Genomic DNA, 21271 nt, shown 5'->3' on the forward strand with positions numbered 1-21271 from the left:
CTCAAGCCTTGCGCTGCCCGGGGGCCCAGCAGAGCAGACAGAAAGGAGTGTGCAGGAGCACCCTTCTAGGGGCATCCTGAGTCCGGGGGTTCCTCTACCCCCACCCCAGTCCTGGTTATGAATCCTCCCAGGAAAGCAGGCAAAATGGAAGAGGGACAGAGGACACGGTGACATATTGCTAGCACACTGCTTCATCGGTCTACAGGCAGTGGACGCAAAGGAAGGGGGATTTAGGGTTCGTACTCCAGGCTGGGGGGGCCCTGGCTTCCTTCTAGCTTGGTCCCTGACTCACTTGGCCTTCAGATCAGCCACTTCCCATCTCTTAGGATATCATTTTTTCTGACTTGCTTTATCCTGATTGGTTAAGAAAGAGGCCTCCAAGTTCTTGAATGACAGTCTCTTCCCTTCGCATGCCTGACCCATCACAGATAAGAGCAAGGAGCCCTGAGAAGCCAAGCTCGTCCCTGGCACTGAGAATGGTCTGCAAGCAGCTGCTGCAGGCTGCCCTGTGCCCAAGCTCCCAGCTGCCAACTCTGGTGTTCTGCTTCCTAAAGTAGTCCTGGCCTGGGGTGGTCAGACCCTGAGGCTCAGTGACCTCTGCATGACCATGTGATCCCTGGCTTTGTGGGGGCTCAGGGCCCTTTCCTGTAGGGCCATCTGTCACATGGACATCCCCGTGCACCCTTCTTTTGTATGACAGAGAAGGGTTCAGTTTTTCCTTCTCTTAGGCAGGATGGGAGACTCTGCCTCACATGTCTCTAAAGCAGGAGAAAGACCAGCTTCCCGGGGGGGCCTCAATGGGAACAAAAGTCAGCCGCTTGCTCAGTGTCTGCGCCTGTCCCTCTTTCCCCAGATGGAAGGGAAGAGAGCGGAGAGGCACATAAGACAGGTGCAGCCGGGGGGTGAGGGAGAGCCTGGAGGCGCAGGATGGAAGATGGAGGTGGTGGTGAAACAGCTTTCCTCCTCCCTGGGGTCGGCAGCGATGCATCCACAGGCGCCTTTTTCCACTGAAACGTGAGCGTGGCCAGGGTGAGCGCTGCCCTCGCGGCCGAGGCGCCTCTGGTGTGTGCCTGTGTGTGCTGCTGCCGCTGTCATCACAGATGCACCCCAGCTGTCACTCCCCGCTCTGCTCTGGCTCGTCGCTCGCGCACACGCGCGCTCTCCTCCCTCGCCCCTTTCTTCCCTCTCTCCTCTCTCTCTCCCTCCATCCCTCTCTTTCCTTCTCAGTTTGTGACTGACCCAGCAGTCCCCTGCCTGCTGCAAGCATTCCACCCCCCGGTGCTGTGTGCTGCGTGCCAGCCCCTGCTCCCGCTGAGTGGAGACTCTGGCATCAGTGTCCACTGCGCTCTGCCTGCCGGTGGTGTCTGGATTTCTCTAGGAATCCCAGGAGGGTCTTACTGGAGGGTTGAGAGCCACCTGATTGAAGGCGTTTGCGGTCAGAGTAAAGACGGTGAGTGCCGATTGACTGGTAGGAAGGAATGGAGGGTTGGTGGGGACGGGGGGTGGTCCGGGCATGGGAAGTGGGGACCGGCCATCTCTGCCCTGCAGGAATAGCTGCAGTTGCTTCCCACCTGGGGGCAATTGCTGGGGCCAAGCAGCAGCTCGGGCTCAGGCACCTGAGCATCCCAAAGGTGCACGACACCGGGAACTCTGAGCCCGCAGCGCTGGGGACAAGAACTGTGGATTCTGCTGGGAAGTGGGGAGGAGGGCAGCGCTGGCGCCAGATGACAGTCCCGGGTGGCATAGAAACGGTCCCTGCAGCACGGGAGAAGCAGCCAAGAGCCTTGTGCTGTCGTTGTGCCCGGCTCTGCACAGACAGCCCCAAGAAACTCGGGGGTCATGGGAAGTGGGTGGGATGGCAGCCGGGTGCTGGGGACAGGGCCAGATCACAGGAAGGCTTGGGGTGGAGGGTGGCAGGGTGGAGGGCCTGGATGTCAGAGGCATGGGCACAGACCCAGGGCCCAGGCCTCCCCATAGCTTGCCTGCAGGTGGCTGTCCTTGGACAAGGGTGTGGAGGAACCCTCCCCCAGATGAGCATGGGTCCACTCGGCTGTGCATGAAGCTCCCTGGTGAGGGTGAGGCTGGGAGTGGGCAAGAGAGAGGAGTATCGCGGCCCTTCCCTGCTAGCCCAAGGGCAAGACAGGAGAATCAGGCCTGCGAGAACCTGCTGGGGTGTCCCGCGGCTGTACACCCAGCCATCCACCTGCAAATGGGTCAGGGAGCCTTAGTGGGGGCTGTGCACTGAGCTTGGGTGGGGGGTACACAGCAGGGCCAGGCCTGCCTGGCTTCTTGACCCAGGCAGGGGGCATAGACCCCCTGAGTAGAGCGGCACAGTCACTCCCAATCCCCCAGGCCCATTCGAACAGTGCTAGAGAGGGGAGCAGCCTGACCAGGAGTCGGAAGTTCATATTCCTGCACCTCCCCGCAGGTCCGGGGCTGAGCTGTCCACATTTCTGGGGGGTGTTGGCACCTGGCTGTCAGGGCTACTTGGGCAGTGCCTCTTTGTGACTCAGATGACACCCCTGCAGCTTAGATAACCGCCTCAGGTGGGGGCGGGGAGGGAGCCGAGCACGTGGAGCTGAGGCGGGGGAAGTCCAGCTGGTAGGGAAACCCGACAGCAGCTTCCGAGCTGCCAAGAAGAGCCCAGCTCTTCCCACCCCCACCTCCCCACCGGCAGAAAGAAAGTCTCAGCACTGCCAAAAGAGGGAGACCAGGAAAGCCAGGCCCGTGGGGAGGGGGAAGGAGAGAGGCCGCTTAAGTTGCCGATCTGGTGTCTTTGGGGTTTGACGGAAGCTTGTCTGGGCCCAGGAGGAGCAAATCCTGCTCCCATTTCCCAAGCACCAGAGCCCAGGGGCCACCTCTGGGCTGTTTGGGCCTCAGTGGGCAGTGCAGGAAGGAGGAGGGGACGGCGTGTATGTGATGGTTGGGGGTGTCTGGGAGCTCTGGGGGTGGGCAGAGGAGGAAGGAGCCAGCATAGAGGCTGTCTGACCCTCTGGTCTTCCTCCTTCCCCCCAGCCAGGCTTCCCCTGCGCCCTGCCTGGGGACACCACCCTGAGCCCAGCCCCAGGGCCCAGCGGACACCTGAGCCTCCCTCATGTCAGGGAGCAGCTCCCATGAGGACTCACTCGGGGGGCTTCTCTGCTGTGCTTCCCAGAGGGTCTGTTTGAGATTGGGAATATCTGACAAGAAAACGGGGGTGCAGGAGGCTGGGGGTGAAGATGGGGCATGTGTTTTAAAATGAACCAGGAGGGCATATGGCCGTTCCAAGTACAAATATAGAGATTGTAAAAACCTGGTTCCTTGCTGCCTGGGCAGTGTGTGTGATGGGGGTGATGGGCAGGAAAGAGATCTAGCATGTGTCCTAGAGGGCCTGGGTGCCCAGACGGGCAGCAGCAAGGGAAACCCAGTCTAGACAGCAGTGGCAGCCTCCCCTGCGTCCCGGGCATGTGGAATCTCAGGCTGTCTTTGGCCCGGGGCTCTGGCTGCCCACTCTCTGGGCTCCCTCTCAGCCTTCCTGGGGTTGGCGGAAGGGCACTGCCCCTGCGGGCCCAGGGCGTGGGCCCAGTGCTGGCTCTGCCTCTCTCTGGCCCTCTGCAGAGTGAAGGGGGTGGCAGAGTAGGCTGCCAATGCCCCTTGTACCCCTGAGTCCTGTGACTCTTCCATGCTGAGGGGTGTGGAGGCCTTGTCTCGAGTCAGGGACCCTCGACCAAGGGGAGATGCCAGGGGAGTGGGTGCACCCTGGGGCTAGCATGATGGCCCAGGAACCAGGAATTCAGAGGCGGAGGCCCGATGGCCATTATCTGGCTGCATGTCTTGGATGCTTGATGTGGAGGGATAGACATGGGCAGAAGCCTGAGAGGAAGGGCGCGGACACCAGGTCTACGGTGAGTGTGCAGAAGGTTTCTAGCTAGAGTCTGAGACGAGATTAATTAACCTCCATCTCAAGAGAAATGGAAGGGGCAGGTGCATGGAGCGGTCCAGGCTCCTGCCGTCCCAACCTAGCTCTCTGCAGTGCGTGCGTGCGTGCAGGCTGTTCCATGCTCTGAGGGGCCGGGTGGGGCGCTAGCAGGGAGGTAGCTCCCACCCCCAGTCTCTAGGGGTGGCTGCAGCCCACTCAGCTCTGCACGTGGAACCCCCTGCTCCTACTGGGGCCTCTTGCTCCCCCATGGCCTCCTCAGCCTTGACTCCCCCACAGCAGAGCTCCGGCCTACTCCCCTCACCTCAGCACACAACCCCCAGCCAGAAAGGTTTCTAGAAAGCCCCCTCCACCCTCTCTAAGATCTTGGCCTCCCAGGACTTCAAGAAGGGAGGCTGGGAAGAGGAGAACCTGGCTTGCTTGCATCTCAGTCCAGCAAGTCACAAAGTCTGTTCCTTTATCAGGGCAGTGGGGACAAAGACAGCTGCCTTAGCTCCAGCGAGAGTGGATCAGGCAATGCCGTGGACGCTGCGGAGGACCCTTCCGAGGAAAGGCAGTGTCTTCCTTTCCTACCTCTGCCTTTCCTACACAAGTAGCCCCCACGTGTAAGCAGACGGACAACTGAGTTAGGAGCCAGAGAGCTCGGGCTCAGACCCATATGATTCCATTTGCCTAACTTTAGGCGAGTTAATTTCTGTTGCCTCAGTTTCCCCCATCTGCAAAATGATAGTAACAAGAACACTAACCCCAGAGAGTTGTTACAAGGATTAAGAAAACTACACAGGTTTGTGACTGTGGTAATTTTTTCTCCCCAGGTCCCAGTTAACTTCTCAGTGGGTCCTGGAGGCTCAGGGACAGGCCAGCATGGTCTCCTCGGCGGGCGGCCGTTTACCCTGCTGAGAGGTGCCCCGGCCTAGTAGTATAAAACTCGAATATGCATGAAAATCGCCTGGGGATCTTGTTAAAATGCTGATTCTGACTCAGTCATTCTGGGTGGGGCCTGGGACTGCCTTCTTACAAGGCTCCCGAGCTAGACCAATGCTGCGGATCCATGGACTGCACTTTGAGTTGCAATGGGCTACACTCAAAGCCCGTGTTTCTGGCCCTCCAGAGTTCCTCATTTGACTGCTTTGAGCTTTTCAGCCCCATTCTCCCATCCTGGCTCTCTCTGGAAGGGAGGCCAGGGCTTCCGTGGAGGCCCAGCCCCTTATCTTTGGTCTCCCTGTCTCTAGGACTGGGTTAGGAGCAGGCTCAGCATCCAGAGTGGATGAGGCCATGGGACTTGGAGACAGGAGATCTCGCTGTCCGCCATGCTGCACCCTGGGTAGGGACTTCCCTCCCAGACTGTGAATTTATTTCAGCAGCTGTCAGCGCCTGCCACGGCAGCTGCTCTCCAAGCTTCCCAATGTAGGTCACCCCCTTTCCTTAAGGAGGCTCCACTCTTCTGGGGGTGGGAAGGGGCCCTTTGGATGGAGGTGTGTTGGTAGGCAGAGGCTCAGGAACTAGGGATTGCTGGCTGCAGCCCCACCTCTCCCTAGGAGTCCTTCTGTGACGACACACATGTATGACTGGTGTCCTCTGCGAGCTGCGCTGTTTTTCTCGCTCTTGGGAAGGTCCTGGTGTCCAGGAGGAAGCCCAAGGAACCCAGGAAAGCAGAATTTGCTGCTCAGAGAGCAAGGGGCATATCCGCATGGACCTGGGGGCCTTGTTTTCATCACATTTCTCTAGACAATACCAGGATCAACAGTGTCCTGCCACCTTGCAAGACAATACCTATGGGTCTGCATTGTGGGGACTTGCCTGACTTGTGCGGGTGACATCCCAGTCGAGGCTGGAGATGGGACGTCCAGACTTGCACAAGAGGCCACCTTCGCCAGCCTGTGTGCTGGTTAACCCCTGGGCTCACAGTGTGGGAGGCACTGAGGGACGGGAAAGGGTGGCGTGGGAGGCAAAAGAGGAGCCTACCCAGAGGAGGCAGAAGCCTTAGGTGGAAACTGGCCTGAGCTAGGGTGGGAGGGCTTCTCCACTATCTATCTGCCTGCAGCAAGCCAGAAGGAGTGGGAGCAGATGCCTGGATGGGGCATCTGGCCTCAATGTGGACCCTGAGCATAGGAAGGATCTCATGGGTTAGGGGCTGCCCTGCAGAGGTTCTCTCTAGACCTTAGCTCCAGGCTGCAGGTGGCTTACACATATGTCTGCTGGAGGCATTTGGGAACTTAGAGGCATCTCATTCGGTTGCCTGAGTGTTGGCATTTGAGAAGTGCTGGAGTGCTGCCAGCAAGGTGCGTGTGCATGTGTGCAGGCATGTGGGCCCATGTATGTTAGCACACGCCTCGCTGCACGGCTCTCTGTGGGTGTGTCTGCATCCCGTGCTGTGTAGAGAGCTTCAAGCACATGTCTGGGAGGCCTGTGTGTGTGCCCTGCTCTGTGCACACATAAGTATCTCCCTGGAAGGGCCACTGACTGGTGACAGTCGCCAGGGAGTGACGGGCAGCCTGGCTCCAAAACCTGCAATCCAGTCCCTTATTTACCGTGTGACCTGGGGCAAGTGATCGTCATCTCTATGCCTTGGGTGGCCGTGGACGGTGAGCTCTGGACATGGGCATTCTTGATTGAGTAAGAGAGATTGTGCTGAAGGTCAGGGCTCGAGGGACAGACAGCGTGGACGCTGCCGTTTGAAGGCAGGTCTGCGAGGGCCATAGGTGTGGGGCAGAAATACACAGACTCCACAGGCCCGCGGTGCTCACATGTGAGGTTGGTGGGATCGGGAAAGGAAGCCGTCACACCGACCTGCTGCTGACAGCCCTCTCCCCCAGAGGGAGAAACTGCTGCTCCCTCATGCCTGTCTTGGGCTCAAGTCCAAGCTTGGAGCAGGAGCCTCTGCCTGGATTTCCACGGTGATGTGCACTGAGTGTGTCAACTCTCTTCCCTTCACTAGATAGATCCTCATAGAAATTCCACCAAGCAGGTATTGCGGTCACCATCTCTAGGCATAAAGAAGCTGAGGCCCAGAGGGTATAAGCAGTTTGTTTAAAGAACTGGCCAGAGATTTGAACCCAGAGCTCCCACCCCTGCCAACTGGCACCAGGAGCCCACTGGGGCTTGGCCTTGAGACAGTGGTTAGAGAACCATGACATCGCCACCCTCAGGGGCTCTTCCACCCCTCATGCCAGGGACGTGGGTCCTCCTGAAGGCTGCATGGCAGGGGGGTCCCAGGCTGCCTGCAATCCCACATTTGTGCCCAGTCTTGTGACCCCTCTGCCAGCGCCTGCGGGGCCCTCGGCGGACTGGCACCCTTACTGTGTGGGGGAAGGGGAGGAAAGACAGCCAAGAGGGCAGCGCTCCGCCCCTCAGCAGGCTGCCCTTGCCGGGGTCAGAGCCGACTGTCCTGTTCTAACTGGGCACTGCTGTGGCTGCCTGAGGAGCACCCAAGGAGGGAGGGGCCGAGGGGAGCTGAGGGGAGAAGATGGGGGCAACAGGGTTTGCAGCAGGACCCTAATGCCCGAGTGGAAACCTGCACAAACAGGCGGAGATTCTGGGCTCAGCACTGACGCTTCCTGGCAACTCCATCTACCTCTGGGCCTGTCTTTTTCACTCTGATATTGTCTCCCGGGCTCCCAGAATTACATAGGCCCATAGGGGCAGGGAGAGGCAGGCTGCAACCAGGAATCACCCAGGGACAAATCTGGCAACCAAGGAAGGTCAGAGGCTGGGAGCCGCCTGGAGCAGTGGGCTGATGCAGGGAGCCCGTGGAGGGCGAAGGAGAGGGGTGCAGGCATCCTCCCTCCTTCCCCACCCGTCCCCGCCCCTGCCAGCTGCAGCAGGTAAACACATGCCAGTCCCGGTCCCCGTCTCTGATGGGCTGGCAGCCTGGGCCTCCCATCTGGAAGGAAGTGGAGACCCCAGCACACGTCCTGTGTCCCAGCTGGGAGACACGGGGGGCAGACCCTAGAAAGGGTAAGTGCCCCCTTGTCCCCTTGGAAGGAAGCCTGCTCCTGCACCCCGGCTGCCTCAGCGCCCCTGCTCTGAGATCTCACCTCTCCTCTGTGTCCCTGTCTCTTCCTAGCAGCTGCCACAGCATGAACCCCTGAGCTGATGAGTCTTATTATAGCCCGGCTGGCGGAAGACAGAGTGCTGCTATTCACCTCTGCGTGGGCGGCGGTGCAGGGGGAAGCAGCAGGCCGTCCAGTGGCTCACACCCTACGCGACTGCAGCAGCCAAGGGCCTGGCCCCTGCCTCCCTGGGGCCATGGTGAGCTGTGGTGGGGCTGGAGAAACTGGGACCCAGGTGAGGGGAGCCTCCAGGGACAGGTGACAGCTGTGGCCTGTGACCTCACTCTGCTCACCTCGCAGAGACAACTCAGTGTCTCCACCCATAACTCAAGGAATGCCCAGATGGGAGACCAGGTTGTCATGAAAACATTTGAGTGATCAACAAGAAGGCGGAGGCGGCCGGGTGGGCACTCGGGTGCGCCCCCGGCCTTGCCACACTGTGCAAGCCGAGGCCTGTTCCTCCCCCACCCCAGGGGGTTGAAGGCTCCCTGGCTCCTCTTCTTCCCCCACCCAGGGAATCATAACTGAGAGGAACAGGAGAGGGCATGAGGAGTGTAAAGAGACACCCGGGACCTCTCCCTAACCCCTGGGCTGGAACGGGGCCCCTGTGCCTGCCTGCGCTCAGTGCTCCTCCCTCCCTCAGGACTGACAGGCGGTGCACCCAGGGCCTCCTCTCTCCCCAGAGCGACAGGGCCCAGAGAGCCGTGGGCCTCACCATGCTGGCGCCGGGCAGCAGCCCTGAGCAGAGGAGCAGGCTCGCCCTGCAGTGGAGGCAGGTCTCCTGTGAGTACACCCCTGGCCCCGGAGGAGGGTGTGGGTGGGGTGGGGGTGCCGAGGTGACTTTAGGTAGCACCGTACGGGGCCTTAGCAACACTTAGGCTGCAGGAGGCCTAGGCCAGATCTTCCTGGGATACCCGAGGCCATGTTCTGGGAAGCCAGGGTCATGCCTGGTGACAGCATCCCTACCAGTCAGAGTCACCGCTGAGTGCTGAGTGGTTAGACCTGGAGTTGGAGGCCTCGACAGTTGTTCTACCTCCCCCAGGTAAGTCTCTGTGACCTCCTGGGGTCCCCGATGAGAGAAGAGCTCTGCTGGAACGCAGGCCTGCTGAGTCTTAAACAGCCTCACTGGTGCCTAAGCTTGTCAGTCTGAGCTTGTCAGTCTGTGTTTCATAGACTGTGGCGAGCCCTTTTGCTCCCATGGGAACTGCCCCGTTGGCTGGCCTCAGCCAGGAGCTGGGTCAGCTTGGAGATATGTCTTATGCTCCTTATGTCTCCGCTTTCCCAACTCTCAGTAGAGGACCTAGTGGGCTCTTGGGAGGCGGTGCTGGAAGAGACTTTGGGGAGTGGGTCCAACCCCTCCTACATATAGGCAGACTGAGCCCTCTATTTACCAAAAACGGGAGGAAGCGTGAATGAAGGCAACGCCTGGCAGCCGTCAGGGTGAAAGGAGCCCTGAGAATTCTCTTTATATGTGGCAAAGGGACAAGGTCAACAAGGGCTGGCCTGCCCAAGGCTACACGGTGGCAGGGAGGAAATGGTCCTGCGGGATGGGGACGGCATTCCGCCTGACTTCCCGCTGCGGCCAGCCCTGTGATCCGGGGCCCCACAACACAGGCAGCCTGAATTATTCACTGTGCGAGAGAGGCTGGCCCCCGAGTGACTCAGATCTCCTTTCAACCTCATTCTAGAATCACTCAACACCTCGCAATACGGGATTATGTTTTCTTGTCACTGGAGCTTTTCTGCCACCCTGGTCTCCAGGGCGGTTCGGAGGCAGGGAGTTGCTCTTCTGCCGCGGCTCTCGGCCTGCTGTCAGGCCCTTCCCTGGGAGGGGCGAGTGGCTTCTGGGGATGCAGATCCTTTGGAGAGGGAAGCTGAATGGATTGGATTTTTTTTTTTTTTTTTTTTTTCCTGGGGAAAGTCAAGTCTGAAGAATGCTGATTTTCAGATGGCTTGGTGTGGTGGTGTGGGGCTGGCTGACTGGTAGCAGATGGGCTCAGAGGGGTGAGAGGTGAGCGGTGACATGAGGTAACCCAAGATGGCCAGAAAAAGGGTCTCCAGTGGCTTCCATGGCTGTGCCTGTGCTCACTTCTCACCAAGAACAGGGGGGCTCGCTGTTAGGCTACAGAGAGGCCTAGGCCAGATCTAGCCACGTGTCAGCTCTCAGCTGTCATCGATCCTCCAGGCAGGGGAAGGGGAGAGTCTCATCCTCTTCCTTCAAGCTCCACCCTTTGGGACACCAGACACCCAGAACCCTGTTGGACAAGACTTAAGGCTGTTCGCACCCAGCTCATGGCCCATTGGTCCACCCCGACCTGGGACAGCCAGGTCCCAGGTCTCAGGCCCCAGGTCTCAGGTCCCAGGTACCAGGTCTCAGGTCCCAGGCCCCAGGTCTCAGGTCTCAGGCCCCAGGTCTCAGGTCCCAGGTACCAGGTCTCAGGTCCCAGGCCCCAGGTCGGGGATGGACTGATGGGCTGTGAGCTGGGTCTGAACTTCTCCATTACTTCTCTGGCTGGGGTCTTTTCTCTAGTCTGTGTGGAACTGACCTTGGCTGGGCTGACTTGGTGGGACTGAACTATTTTGAGCTCTTCCCAGTTCCCTTTCACAACGAGCAGGCTTCCCTGCTACTCAGGAGGACACTTAGGGGTTTTTGAGGCTGCTGTTGGAAAGGGCTGCTCCACAACGGAAGGCACGGCTCTGATGTGATTGTTCCCTGAGGGTCACTTCTCCCAGCCCTACACACAGGATCCCATGCTCGCTACGCAGAAGAAGAGTCGGGCAAAAGATGGGACCGGGAAAGGAATTCTGTTAATCGGGCCATTGTGCAGGAATGCTGCCCTGTAGCCCCTAGGAACAGAGGCCCAGGCTGAGAGCCTGGATGGTGTTAGGGTGGGAGTCAATGTGGAAGGCGTCCTGGGCCCTGTGATTTGTCAATGTTGAAGTGGGTTTGTGCATCTTAGCCTGTCACTCCGACAGTGGGACCCTCGGTGCACAGGCTGGGCTCTAAACCCTCACGCCAAGTTGCTGGCGTCATCTTGGGTGTGGGGTTCATGGAGACCTAACAGCACGTGGGAAGCTGTGCAGGACAGGGCTGGGAGTGCTGTTTTGTGCTCTCGCCTTTCCACACGCAGCTTGTCTTTAGGGCAGCTCCAGAGTTGGGGTGGGCCACAGAGGGGAGGGGGCCAGCAGCCTGGCCATTTTCCACGGGAAAGAGAGACTTTGTCCCAGCAGTGACACTGGGAGAGAGCATGGGAGCAGGTTTCTCTGACAACCTTTTCTCTTGTATTGTGTCAACATCCATGGTGTCTGTAGGACCCAAGCTCCCAGGAGATGACTGTGGGAGGCCCTGCAAGCTTCCCATCACTGTGCACCAGCATGGCTTGTCCTCTGGGCTCTGGCTGAGTCTGCAGGGTCATTCTCCACTCAAGTGATTGCTCTGCCAGATGTGTGGCAAGGCAGGGCGCCCTGCAGACACTGTGTGATGTCCATTACTATGGAAGTGGCTTTGGATTTGTTATCCTTTTATGTGGTTAATAAATGTTTATGCCTTGATTGTGGCTTGTGCCAAAGGAGATAAAGCCAAGAGCTTGTTATGATATGAGCTGGAAAGGAGGGAAGAGTAGCAGGAGGTAATGACCTGGCCTGTTGCTTTCTTTCCCCCATCTGTCCCTCCCATCAAGGGATCACCTGCTGGGTCGCCCTGTATGCCGTGGAGGCCCTCCCCACCTGCCCTTTCTCCTGCAAGTGTGACAGCCGCAGCCTGGAGGTGGACTGCAGTGGCCTAGGCCTCACCACGGTGCCCCCAGATGTGCCCGCGGCCACCCGAACCCTCTTGCTCTTGAACAATAAGCTGAGTGCCCTGCCAAGCTGGGCTTTCGCCAACCTGTCCAGCCTGCAGCGGCTGGACCTGTCCAACAACTTCCTGGACCAGCTGCCCCACTCCATTTTCGGGGACCTGACGAATCTGACTGAGCTGCAGCTACGCAATAACAGCATCAGGACCCTGGACAGGGACCTGCTGCGGCACGCGCCGCTGCTCCGCCACCTGGACCTGTCCATCAACGGCCTGGCCCAGCTGCCCCCTGGCCTTTTTGACGGCCTCCTGGCTCTGCGTTCCCTCTCGCTTCGCTCCAACCGTCTGCAGAACCTGGACCGGCTGACATTTGAACCCCTAGCGAACCTGCAGCTGCTGCAAGTGGGAGATAACCCCTGGGAGTGTGACTGTAACCTGCGTGAGTTCAAACACTGGATGGAGTGGTTCTCCTACCGAGGTGAGCACAGCCGGCCCCGCTGGGGCCCCAGGGATCGGGACAATCACCTCTGGCCCCACACTTTCCTCCTGGTGGCTGGGTGCTGACTCAGAGAGCAGGCCAGGGCAAAGAAGGGGGCGACCCTGCCTCTGTGCCAGCTCGGCTAGAAAAGTCACAAGCCTCCCCTCAGATGAGCCATCACCCTTCCTGCCAGTGGGAGAGAGGCTGGTGCTGCTCCCTCCACCCCCACCCTCCCCTCCCTGCTCTGCATCCCCTCCCCAAGCTAGCTCCCCGCTTTCTCCTAGGAGGACTCGCAGAACTGGATCTCCCTTTCGTAGGTTACATAAGGGAAGTAAAGACACCTGGACTTTGTGTCCCACCAGGTTTGCCTGTGGGCTTCTCCGGTGCGGTAGAAGGAGGGAGAAAAACAGCTCTTCTTCTGAAGAATACAGCCGTCTCTTAAACACCTACCCTTACATGACAGGGGAATAGAATGAATCCTCAGTAAAACCACAGCTTCCTTGTGGTGACAGTGCCAACTTCCTCTCCCAAGAAGTTTTGTCATCCAGACTTTAAGAAGTCAAATGAGTTAGGTTTTACTTTCTTCCCGTCCCCTTTTCTTCAATGTGGGAAAGTGCTGTAGTGACCTATGATATGGTCACACGAGATGGGAAAGGAGGGTGCGCAAGACAGTGGTGAGAAGGGCCGGATCTGCCTTTGTATTTCGGCTCTGCCACCTGCTAGCTGTGTGATCTTGAGAAAGCTGGTTGCCCTCTCGCTGTGGCACTGTAAAGTGGGAAGGAAACAATATCTATTTCGTAGGGTCATTGTGAGGATGAAATGCAGCAATGCACGACATGTGGCTTGAGAGGTGCCCAGCACAAAGTGAGTCCTCAATAAAACGTTCATTTATCTGTTCGCTTCCTGGTAAGAATCAAATACTAAGTGGACTTGAAATGCCATTTAGTGCCCAGCACAAAGTACATGCTCAATGAATGTCTGCTGAGCTGATGAATCAATATTTAAGCGGTGAAAATAATGCCAATGCTTTTTGTTAAAGTCTTACCACTTTCATTTCATCTCCAGCCACAATTTCAATTATTTCCATGAAATTCTCCTGTGTTAGTTAATTAAAAATGTTTTACATACTATAAAGTGCCACAAAATGTTAGTCACTATGATACTTTCTTCCATTTTTGTGAGAGGGGAAATAATGATTACTATTTGTATAGTTTCCAGTTTACCAGTGTCTTTTCATGTACATGATTTTAATCCTTACAGCAACTAATTGAGATAGACCTTCTTATTTTACAGCTAAGAAAACTAAAACTCATAAGTAATTAAATAAATTAAATAATTTTCACAAGATGACACAGCCAGGATTCAACCTTGGGTCTTCTGAGCAGGGAAATGAGGCTGCACCCCTGTCAGCACCCAGCTCTGCCTCCCCAGGCAGTACTGATACATGTTCCTGGGATGTGAGGTTTGCTGCAGGCCACCCAGGCATCAGCCGCATAGGGGAACTACTAGGCCAGGTGTCTTTAGACCCTCCTCTGCTATGGTCGTCGGGAACTGAATTCCCAGCACAAAAAGGCATGCCATGAGAATGTGCACTTTTCAGACTTTTTCAATAGCAGAATTGCTTTCAACCTTGCATTTCTTAAAAACAAAATCTTGGAATATTTCCATTGGCATCCCAGGGAAAGATTGATGCCCACTGTATGAGGAGACTTGCGGCAGACGGGCTGCAGAGGGAGCTGCCAGTGACGGAGTGGCTGCAGCCCGCATCTCTTCAGCAGGGGGTCTAGTGCCTGCATCTAGATTTCGCTGGAAGCTGAAAGAGGGCCAGAATCCAACTTTCACTTTCTAGGGGACGTCTAGGCAGATTGTTGTCCTCAGCCACCCTCTCTCTCACCCCACCCCTGTCCTGCATCTGTGTCTCCCTATGTCTGAGCCAGGCTCCGCCATCATCATGAAGACGTGTTGGCGAGCCCGTGCGCCCACGTACCCACACCTCCTCATCAGCACCAGCCTCCTCTCCTTGGCCTCGTGTGCCTCCAGGATTCCCCCTCCCGTTGCCTTTGTACTCACAGGGCTGTGGTTGGGGCACTGATGGGGCCATTGGATTGCTCCTAAGGAGGAAAAGGAGAACATTCCTGCCAACTCTTCCTCCCTACACCAGAAAGGGAGCTGCCCATTCTTAGGCAACCAAAAGGTCTTGCATGGAGGGGCACTGGCAGAGGCGGGGGTTTTGACTTTTGTCCTTCGAGTGAGACGTAAGAACCCTAGAAGGATAAGATGCTGTGTTGAGAACAGTATCCTGGGCTCACAGACAGGTGATCAGCAGGCAGATTCAGGGGCAGACAGTGTGGCACGGACACTCAGCTTTCTGCAATGACAGCCCTTTCCTGGGCACCTCCCCACGTTAGCACTGCCTTGCTCTGTGGGTCAGTTTGGCCCGGGAGAGGACAGGCTGGATGGAAGTGGCTGCGAGCTTCTCTATAAAATGGGAATAAAGACAATATCCATTTCACATGGCTCCTGTGAGGATGAAATGGCACGATATACGTAATTCACTGTGGACTTGGCTCAATCAATGCTGTTTTCCCTCCTCCGCTTCCTCTTCTATAGATGGCGATTCCAGGATTGACTACATTGCTGATAAAAACTACCTTCTGGGGCTTCCGTTTTGGGGAGCTGGGGATGGGGAGAGGGAGTGCAAGTTCTGGATGCCTGGTCAGCCCCTCTTTTTCTCTCCTGCATGCAGGGGGGCGCTTGGACCAGCTTGCCTGCACCCTGCCCAAGGAGCTGAGGGGGAAGGACATGCGGATGGTCCCCATGGAGATGTTCAACTACTGCTCCCAGCTGGAGGACGAGAATAGCTCAGCTGGGCTGGATATTCCTGGGCCACCCTGCACCAAGGCCAGTCCAGAGCCTGCTAAGCCCAAGTCCGGGGCTGAGCCAGAGCCGGAGCCCAGCACGGCCTGCCCACAGAAGCAGAGGCACCGGCCGGCGAGTGTGAGGCGAGCCATGGGCACGGTGATCATCGCAGGGGTCGTGTGCGGCATCGTCTGCATCATGATGGTGGTGGCCGCTGCCTATGGCTGCATCTACGCCTCCCTCATGGCCAAGTACCATCGGGAGCTCAAAAAGCGCCAGCCCCTGATGGGGGACCCCGAGGGCGAGCACGAGGACCAGAAGCAGATCTCTTCTGTGGCCTGAGCGCCCACTCCCACCCGGACAGGTAGGAAGGGCGGGGAGAGCACGCGGCATTGCTCTGCCACAGCCTCCACCTTGACCCGGCACTGGCCACTGCCTCCCCCAGTCCACTCTCCTCCCCGCCCTCCAGCAGACAAGCCACAGCGGGCTCTCTCCCTGCACTTTCGAGGCTCCCTGGAAGCCGCCATGCTGGGGGCTCCTGCGGATGCTCCTCTCGGAGCCAGTACATCTTTGGAACATCTGGGGGATCTCCCTAAGCTCTGGCCACGGCAAAGCAAGGAGGTGTGTGCAAGAGGAGGCTTCCGGACTGGGCATTCCCCTGTCGCCCTTCCTGCCCTGGGGTGGCCACAGCTGGTGACTCTTCCTACCTTGCTGGTACCACCTCACCTGCATTGAGGGGACGGGGAGGGAGGGATCTGAGGGATGAAGGTAGATTTCTGAGACTCTCTCCTAAGCCAGAAGGACGTTCTTAACACCCCTGCAGTGTGAAAGCTGGCCCAGCTCTACAACTGTTGGTACCAATGTGCAAACACACCAGCCCTGCCATCTGGACCCAGCACTCAGAAACACCACACACCCCTGGCCGACGCCATCCTGCCTCTGGATCTGCTATAGGTCACACTGACCACATGCTCCTGGATTCGCTGATTCACTCACACACCCATTGCATCACCAGTGCAGTCACACGGATTGAAAGAATACACACACACACACACACACACACAGACACATTCTCACACTCACACGGTCACATGGAGACTGAGGCTATGAGCACTCGGACAGCAGAGGCATGCTCTTCCCCGGGGGCCTCCCTGAGATCACAGAGCCTCTCGCTTGCTCACTGCAATCTTCTCAAGTCAACAGCGGGAAGGAACTCAACCAGTAACACCCGGATCCTTTGAGATCCTCTAAAGTGGGCCAAAGTGGTGCCACTGGAGGAGACTTCCTGTCACCATGGTAACCCTCTCACACCTCTCCTGCTGGGCTTTCCCGGGACACCCCCCAGGGGCCTGGAGCGGCTGCATGTGTGCATGGCGGCCTCCTGAGAACCCAGCCACACACCACTGGCGTTGCCTCGGTCCTGCCCACGCACATCACAGCACCATGCTCTGCAGGGCCCCTACTGATTCCTCCACAGCCTGCAGCCTGGCACCGTGACTCTGTGCCTCTCACCCTCCATCTTCAGTCCTCCTGGCCTGTGACTTCAGGGCTGGGACTTGGTGGTGCTTTGCCATTGGTGGCACCCTCTGGGGAGAGCAGGTGGCAGGCAGAGAACACGGTGGCTCTCCTGAGGCTCACTGCCTGCCAGCCTATCGCATTCAGAGCCCGGGAGCGGGAGGGGGTGGCCACACGCTGCCCAGAGGCTCCCAGGATGGGGCCTCTGTTCCGGGCTTTGTCTGCTCAGCGTGGCTCCCCAGAGCACTCCTTGCACCCAGGCGGGGCCAAACCAGAGAGTGGGTGGGGAACCTGTCTGGGACGGAGCCACCTGCCGCCAAGGCAGTGCAGGTTTCCCAGGTTACTTGTCCCCCTCCCCAGCTCCGTCCCTCCTCAGAGTGCGATGACGGTGGGTATCTAGGTGTCGTGCTCACAGGCTCAGGAGGCATCAGGCTCGTCTCTGGCTCTTGGATGGAATCTCGATGGGGGCTCAGGAAGAGGCCAGCCAGAACGCTGAAGCCAAGGGTCTGAGCAGAGGGAGTTGGCAGGCCTAGCTCCTGTGCCCTCCTCTGACCCTCCCTGCTCATGCGGCAGTGGGTGAGTGGGGTGGGCTGGGGGCCCGGAGGAGTGCCTTTGAGGAGGTCGGTCCTGGCAGGTGGACAGAGGACGCCTGGCATGGGCGACTTACTGGGACCCCAGGCCACCCCGGCTGCAGCCACAGTCTTCCTGCTTCTTTTGGTGTGCGGGCTGGTACCAGATCTGGGGATTTTCTAAAGGGACTGGGGGAGGGGAGGGCATTGTCAATGGTGGTATCTTTAGCCTGAGACAGAAGATTTTTAAAGGCAAAATTATATTTCTGGTTTGTTGTTTCAGAAGACCAATAAAGACTGTATTTTCCTACGTACTTCCTGGTTTCATTGGGAGGGAAGGGGACTTGGGTGCCAGGAGAGCTGCTTCCTGTCCCCCACCTCCCCAGGAGGCTGGAAAAAGCGCCAGTGGCCATGACCCTGATGCGTAGAGCTCTGATGACAGACGGTGCCTCCCGCCCAGGGCCAGGGCTAGGGCAACACTGGGAGAGGGCAGAGGCTGAGTCCTGGATCAGAGCGAGGCCCTGTGGCTGGGGGCAGTGAGCTCGTGACCTGGCAGACCCAGGATGGTACTTCCATCCCGACCTGACAGGCAGGTTCTTGAGCCTCAGGGCAGCTTAGCTGGGCGGCGCTGAGGTTGTGATGTGAAGGTGAGCTGGGGACCCCGCCGTGGCCATGCCCTGTGGGTGCTGCTCATCCACCCAGCCTTGACATGAATTGGCCCTGGCAGCCAGGACAGATGGGCTTGTGTGGCGAGAAGGCACTGTTTGCCCAGAGGATGCCGCCGCACAGTGGGAGGGGAGGGCAGTTGGAGGGGCCTCTGATGACTGGGTTCTTTCAGCCTCACTGGCTGCTGGCGGGGCTGCTGGTGGGGAGGGGGAGCCCGTTCAGGGCTTACTCGGGCGCCAGCAAACCACACTCTGGGCCTGCAGAGTGAACCCTCCACGGGGCTCAGCAGGTGGGCCCCAGAATTATGGACTGGAGGGCTGGGGAACGAGGCACCGAGTAGAGAGGATGAGGAAGAGCATCAGACCCCTGGGGTTATGAGTACACGGCGAGCCCTAGTGAAGAGTGGGCTCAACGCTCGGCCCGAGAACTCCCTCCTCGGCTATATGGTTCATTAGTCTTCAGAGGCCAAGGCGGAATTTTCTGCTTCCCAGGATCTTCCTTTGGATAACAACCCAGCAAGCCAGGAGCAAACCCTGGAGTGAAGTGAACCGTCGGGGTCCCCCGGGAGTTCAGCTCCACTCCACGGCAGAGCCGGGGTGTCCGCCTTCCCCAGGCGGTGATAACATGTTGCTCTCCTACAGCCCTAATAATCAGAGCAGGGCCCAAGACAAGCCTTCCCGAGCCCCACTGCAGAAGCAAGAACGGGGCCCCTCCCAGGCCTGGCACAGGTCTCCGTCATGCATATGTGTGTAATCAAATGTCATGGTTCCCAGACAGAAGCCCTCAAAGGTCTGAAGGCTGGGCCGGTACTGAGGCCGACCTCTCAGGAGAGGAGAGCTCTTGCAGCCCTGGCCGGCAGGAAGGGCCTCTGTGCAGGGGCTTCTGTACATTGCAAGTCGTTCTGGAAGAACGCCCGTCTGCCGGACAAACCCTTGCCCATTACAGCCCCTCCGTCCTGGAGCTTGACCTCATTCCTTGCCTAGGGCCTGGAGGACATGGAGAATTGAAAACAGATCCTGATCCAAAAGTTAGATCTCTGGAAATTTTGCAGTAGCTGTCTATAAACCACCTGCTTAGGGATGAACACGATCTCTACCGGTCTGCTGCCCTTCTGTGTGAGCCGGTGGCGTGAGACATGGCAGTGACGTGCAGCCCGCCGCTGCCCCCGTGGCTGGGCTGAGTGCCCGTCTCCTAACTTCCCCTCGAGCTCGGCGCACAATCGTCACTATACAGCCCCCACCACAGACACCACACTCAGCAGGCCTGGCGCTCACACACTCACAGTGCCAGCCGTTTCCAGGGACAGCAAACGAACCACCCACCCCTCCTTCAGCGACAGGCTCCAGCTGGCCCCAGGATCAGGGAGGCTGAGCCACAGGCCAGAGAGAGGAAGTGACAGAAAGAGACCAAAAGAAAAATTGTAATTGAAGTATCAGGTCTCCAGCACCCCATTTCTTTTCCTCTGGCATTCATGCACCCCAGAGTATAAGAGCGATTGTCTGCAGTGTGTTAAACTGGAGGCACTGGGACACTGTTTCCATGGCAACCCCTCTCGGCTCTTATTCAGCTCTGAGTTAAAAATGCTATCAAATAATTGGAGAGTGCAGGAAAGCACAGCCAGCAGCCTGACCTCCTGTCCACTGTCTTTCCTAGACCTCCAGGTGTACAGGAGCTGAGAAGGGCCCCATCACGTGGGAGCAGCACAGGCCCTGGCTTGGCTGGGAGCACGGAACAGTCTGAAGGGAGACGATTTCAGGGTCAAAGTTTGGCCTGGAAATCGGGTCTGGGTTTAGTGTGCCCTGGGCCCAGGGAAGCACGGCAACTGGGAGGGCACAAATCCCTTCCAAGTGCTGTGGGTGGCTGCATTGCAGACAACCAGTGACACGGGGGTTTCTACCCGAGACGATTCGGCAATGTCAGACGGAGCCGTTCTCCCCCCATCGCTTATCCCAGAGCGGCACACAGCCCAGGACCCCAACTCAGGGCGGCCCTGGTGCCCTCTCTGAGGCTGGAAGACAGAGCCCAGCCGGCTCCTTCCATCCCCTTTGCCCTGACCCTGTCTGCTCTGTCCCCATCCTGCTGCGAGAGTCCTCACCTGCCCAGGGCCTCAGTTACAAGGCAGGTGCCTGACAGCTGCGTTCATGGAGCCAGTGCGGCCAAGCTCGAGTGCCTGTTGGATCACCCAACGTTTCAGAACTCAGCTGGGTTCCAGATACTGAAGCTGAAACAAGGCTAAGGAGGGCTTCATTGCAGGGGCCTGATCTTTCTCAGACAGTTAGGCAGAGACACCAAGGACTCTGCGGCACTAAGACACTCAAAGTCAGGAGAAGCTTGTGAGGGTCACAGTTGCTCTCATCACATAAGCCATGGCAAACTGCAGCACAGGGCAGTGAACCTGGGTTCCAACAAGAGGCGGTCTGCGTTCAAATCCCAGCCTCATTCATTATTAGCTGTGGGGCTTTGGGCAAGTAATTTTTCTGGGTCTCCGTTTCCTCAGCTGTAAAATAGAGCCCAAACCATCCCCTTCACTGGGTCACCCCAAGGACTGCATGGGAGGCAGTTTCCACAGTGGCATGTGCTGAACATACACACTGAGCTCATGCCTTAGGGGTTCGAGTCACAGTCCCACTTCCCTCTTAAGCAGGATCTGAGACCCCAGGGCAATAGGAGATGGAGCACTCAAGCGGATGACACAGGAATCAGCTCCATTGTTTTCTATGTAAAGAGGCATGACCTCTTGGTGGAATAACACTGTGGGGAAGAGACAGGTCTGGACTGGATTATGGCATCCGATCCCCGCTAGCTGGGTTGCTTTGAGCCAAACGTTCTGAGCCTATGGTCCTCATTTATAAAACAGGCGCTGACAACGATACCTACACTCTAAAATATTTGTAAAGGTTAAATAAGTTAATATTGCGAAAGAGCTTTCTCAAGCTTTAATGTTTAGGCAAATCAGTAGGAACCTCAGTGAAGTGCACTCTGGTTGAATAGGCATGGGCTGGAACCTGAGACTGTGTGTTTCTAACAGAGGCCCGGGCAATTTCAGGGCTGCTGGGCTTCATCTTTTCAATAGCAAAGCTTTCAAGAAGTTACCACTCTGTAAACAGTAAATATTAGCTCTATGATGATGACGATGATTGATTAGCTTTATGATGGTGACGATGATTGATAAAAGGCCTAGAATAAAACAGCTCTGCCCGCCAGCCTTCCTTTCAGCTATGGAATGCCTCGGTAATGCTCTATTAACCCGCAGGAAGTGTTTCTCAAGAGAAGCTTGCATAGAGTAAATATATTGTATGGAAGGGGGAGTGGGTGGGGGTGGCGGGGGGCTGAGCGGCAGTCTCCGTCCTGGGTGGCCGTGCAGATCTCCTAGCCTCTCTGGGCTTCATTTTGCTCACGTCATGGATACTTTTACATCTAAAG

General features: G+C 57.6%; 2 protein-coding genes across 9 annotated transcripts in view; one reads left to right on the top strand and one right to left on the bottom strand.

Annotated features, from left to right (window-relative positions):
• CACNA2D4 (calcium voltage-gated channel auxiliary subunit alpha2delta 4) overlaps window positions 1-21271 on the bottom strand; it is a 133283-nt gene that overhangs the window by 27069 nt on the left and 84943 nt on the right. Inside the window, exon 27 of one of the 5 annotated variants that reach the window (XM_074006055.1) lies at window positions 15220-20945. The exons of 3 other annotated variants lie outside the window; for them this stretch is intronic. In XM_074006055.1, the coding sequence (XP_073862156.1) occupies window positions 20938-20945 (8 nt within the window). In that variant the 3' untranslated portion in view covers window positions 15220-20937. Of the gene's footprint in view, window positions 1-15219; window positions 21266-21271 lie in introns of those variants that run through there. One more of the 5 variants, XM_074006054.1, reaches the window with a different exon arrangement.
• LRTM2 (leucine rich repeats and transmembrane domains 2) lies at window positions 834-17494 on the top strand. 4 transcript variants are annotated; one of them, XM_074006077.1, is made up of 5 exons: window positions 834-1450; window positions 7983-8203; window positions 8612-8751; window positions 11649-12239; window positions 14986-17494. In XM_074006077.1, exons 3-5 carry the CDS (start codon window positions 8685-8687, stop codon window positions 15438-15440), a joined length of 1113 nt encoding a protein of 370 aa, XP_073862178.1. In that variant the 5' UTR covers window positions 834-1450; window positions 7983-8203; window positions 8612-8684; the 3' UTR covers window positions 15441-17494. The 4 variants fall into 4 exon arrangements, with proteins under 4 accessions (XP_073862178.1, XP_073862176.1, XP_073862177.1 ...); XM_074006075.1 differs by having other exon boundaries at window positions 7983-8167; XM_074006076.1 differs by having other exon boundaries at window positions 7986-8203.

Source organism: Macaca fascicularis, chromosome 11, assembly GCF_037993035.2.
Source record: "Macaca fascicularis isolate 582-1 chromosome 11, T2T-MFA8v1.1".
Taxonomy (NCBI): domain Eukaryota; kingdom Metazoa; phylum Chordata; class Mammalia; order Primates; family Cercopithecidae; genus Macaca; species Macaca fascicularis.

Bases quoted from the DNA above. Each gene is read 5' to 3' on its own strand.
- LRTM2 (XM_074006077.1), top strand. From the start codon at position 8,685: ATGCTGGCGCCGGGCAGCAGCCCTGAGCAGAGGAGCAGGCTCGCCCTG. The intron at 8,752-11,648 runs GTGAGTACACCC...CCTCCCATCAAG, and splicing joins GCAGTGGAGGCAGGTCTCCT to GGATCACCTGCTGGGTCGCC. The intron at 12,240-14,985 runs GTGAGCACAGCC...TCCTGCATGCAG, and splicing joins GGAGTGGTTCTCCTACCGAG to GGGGGCGCTTGGACCAGCTT.